Here is a 3401-nt window from a genome sequence, read left to right on the forward strand (position 1 = left end):
TCTCTCCAACTCTTGTCATCCCTTACTAATGAAAGGGGGAGCCCCATAATTGGATAGTGAAACTCAAAATGTCACATTAATGAAGAGAAGATTATAGGAGCGAATGAGAGGTTAAACCACTATGACTCACTAATCTGGTCAATTTCTTCCTCATCAGTCATCAAACCTTACACCTCAGTTACAGATGATATAGCTGCGTCATCATGACTAACACCACAGTTGCATATCACACTGCGGCGTCATCACGCCTAGACACTATTTTGTGTAAGGACACTATTGGTGTGATCAAGGCGTTATGCCTCGATCACACCTTTAGTGTTAGAGCTAAAATGGTACACAGCATCATCTGGATGTGTATGCCACAAAAGTTCAACATTCACCTTCTGCTACCATTTCTGTCAAGCCGTCTATGCATACAGTTTTGACGCATACTGTACGTTCTATAAATCCAACATATGCACCACACAGAACGCACTGCAACTGCCTCTGCAACGCAATGCTGCAAGGCAAACTAAAGGCGTTATTTCCCTCACCAACTTTAAACATCAGCTATCTGAGCAGCTAACCGATCGCTGCAGCTGTACACAGTCCATCTGTAAATAGCCCACCCAATCTACCTACCTCATCCCCACACTGTTTTTATTTACTTTTCTGCTCTTTTGCACACCAGTATCTCTACTTGCACATCATCATCTGCTCATTTACCCCTCCAGTGTTAATCTGCTAAATTGTAATTTTTCGCTACTATGGCCTATTTATTGCCTACCTCCTCATGCCTTTTGCACAGACTGTATATAAACTTTCTTTTTTTCTCCTACTGTGTCATTGACTTGTTTATTGTGTTATTGGCTTGTTTATTGTTTATTCCATGTGCAACTCTGTGCTGTTGTCTGTGTCACACTGCTTTGCTTTATCTTGGCCAGGTCGCAGTTGTAAATGAGGACTTGTTCTCAACTAGCCTACTTGGTTAAATAAAGGTGAAATATATATATATATTTTTAACGCAGCGTTCCATCAGAAATGAATGTACTTCTGGTGTACCAAAATGCAATAATGCTGTTGGTGTGATCGATGTGAACACTAACAGATCATATTGCCAAAAAACTTAACTTAGTTTCCTACCCTCTTTGATTTTGCTGCCCCAAAGATTTATGAATTAGAAGAATAGTAGAATGGAAATTAACCTTCTTGATGGGATAATGCTCAGCAATTTTGGTCAGGGAGTTGGTCAGCCATGTGTTGTGATAAAATATTGGATAAATAATGAATTTCAAGAATTTATCTGCAATGTATGTTTGTTAGCTAGCTAGCCAACCAGTTTTAGAAGAATGATTCCATAAATGTTTTTTAACTGCCAATATGCCAACATTCCATTCAAACAATGCAGTCAATCCACAGATTATAATCACCATGCTTGCACAGATTATCAATTCCTTTTTGGGTTTTGTAGACTCCGAAAATAAAATTCCCCATTGTATATTTTACATGTATTCTCTAATGTATCCATTTGCTTATGTCATGACATCCATTGCACTCCCTGTGACTGTTAATCGAGGACAATTAATTTCAATTCGTTATTATTGCTCTTGGGTGCGGTGATGAAGTAAAAATATAATTTAATCCTCTGCGATGTAATTTTAGTATTTGCCTTATCGGCTTCCGTACGATGTCGTGGCGTTTCCTATCTTGCTGAATTAGTGTTAGCTTGCCAGCTACCAACAAAAATAGCTACTGCTGCTCGGATAAAATCGCTGACATTAGCTATCACCTTAAAGATAGGATATCTTTGATCGAATAAATCAAAATGAGACGCGCAGGTTTGGGTAAGTTTATGTTTTAGTCCATCGATTTCAATGGAGAACGCTCATTCGGGTTAGTTAGCAGGCTGGCTAGCTCACGTATGTATAAATAACGGGCTAGCTAGCTACAACACTTACTGACCAACTTGTTTTGGTAATTGTCATCGTGGTTGCATTATAGCTAACTAGTGAACTGTCTTTTACCTACTTAGCTAAGTTACATTTTATTGCGTAAGCGTGTGTACGTACTTAACACAGTTAACCACACTGATGCTACCTGACAGGCCTTCATATGTAGCTAACTATTTCTAGTTTATTTAGCTAACGTAGATTAATGGTTTTGTACATCATGTCAAACAGGCGAAGGAGGACCAGGAAATTATGTGGCCAGCGGGTACAGCGCGTATGAAGAGGAAAATGAACACTTACAAGAGGGTCTGAGAGCCAAAGTCAGCGCCTTGAAACATGTAAGCATGTCAGTGTGGGCAGGGCTCCAGGAAATTATATAATATGGGGTTTAGAGGTCTGGTTATCTCATATTGTTATCAAGTCCTCTGATTAACCTATTCCATGTTTGTCCTACAGCTGTCAATAGATATTGGAACCGAAGTGAAGTACCAGAACAAAATGTTGGATGATATGGTAAGGAAGTGACAGTCATTGTCTGTCTACTCTGCATAAGTACACAACAGCTCAAGACCTATTCACACACATTTCACTTTCTGTACTCTCTGTCAGATTGCACAAATGGAAAAAATAAGCTGAGCTGGCATCATTTCACGATATTGCACAACAGATTGGCTATTTCACAGAGCAATTCATATCAGGACTTATTGGTTTGTTCTTTTTCTGCTAACAGGACTCAGACTTTGACTCAACAGGTGGTTTGCTGGGGGCCACCATAGGGAGAGTGAAGCAGCTTTCCAGGGGAAGCCAGACCAAGCTCCTGTGCTACATGCTGCTCTTCTGCCTCTTCGTCTTTACCCTCCTCTACTGGTTTATCAAACTGAGGTGATACGTTACAGGAGGCCCCGGCTTTTCCCTCCCTGCCTCCTTCCACTGTCTGTGCCATAAGTCCGCCACTGGATCAGAAGACCAGGATGATGATGATGATAATCAAATGTTAAAATCTAATTGTCACACACCGAATACAAGTGTAGACCTTACTTACGAGCCCTTAACCAACAGTGTGGCAATGACAATAGGGGGTAATAATGCATGGCTGTCATTCATTTTAGACAGCCCTGATGGAATGAATAGACACTGCCATAAGTTCACGATTGTGACAATGTCCATTAACAATGAGGTATATTCTAGGTTAATTTGTAACTGAGTGATCTAGTTCATCAGCAATCTGGTAAGGCTAGGCAGTAACATACAGTGCATTCGGAAAGTTTTCAGACCCTTGACTTTTTCCACGTTTTGTTACGTTACAGCATTCTAAAATGGATTAAATAGTTTTTTTCATCAATCTGAACACTATCCCACAAAGCAAAAACAGATTTAGACATTTTTGCAAATTCAATAAAACAACAGATTACATTTACATAAATATTCAGACCCTTTACTCAGTACTTTGAAGCACCTTTGGCAGCGATTACA

General features: G+C 39.7%; 1 protein-coding gene across 1 annotated transcript; it reads left to right on the forward strand.

The window, feature by feature from the left end:
* The first annotated feature begins 1629 nt into the window (after positions 1 to 1629).
* LOC115175526 (BET1 homolog) lies at positions 1630 to 3279 on the forward strand. Its single transcript, XM_029734814.1, has 4 exons — positions 1630 to 1823; positions 2160 to 2266; positions 2385 to 2441; positions 2659 to 3279. Exons 1-4 carry the CDS (start codon positions 1805 to 1807, stop codon positions 2812 to 2814), a joined length of 339 nt encoding a protein of 112 aa, XP_029590674.1. The 5' UTR covers positions 1630 to 1804; the 3' UTR covers positions 2815 to 3279.
* The last annotated feature ends 122 nt before the right edge of the window (positions 3280 to 3401 follow it).

This window comes from Salmo trutta, chromosome 36, assembly GCF_901001165.1.
Source record: "Salmo trutta chromosome 36, fSalTru1.1, whole genome shotgun sequence".
Taxonomy (NCBI): domain Eukaryota; kingdom Metazoa; phylum Chordata; class Actinopteri; order Salmoniformes; family Salmonidae; genus Salmo; species Salmo trutta.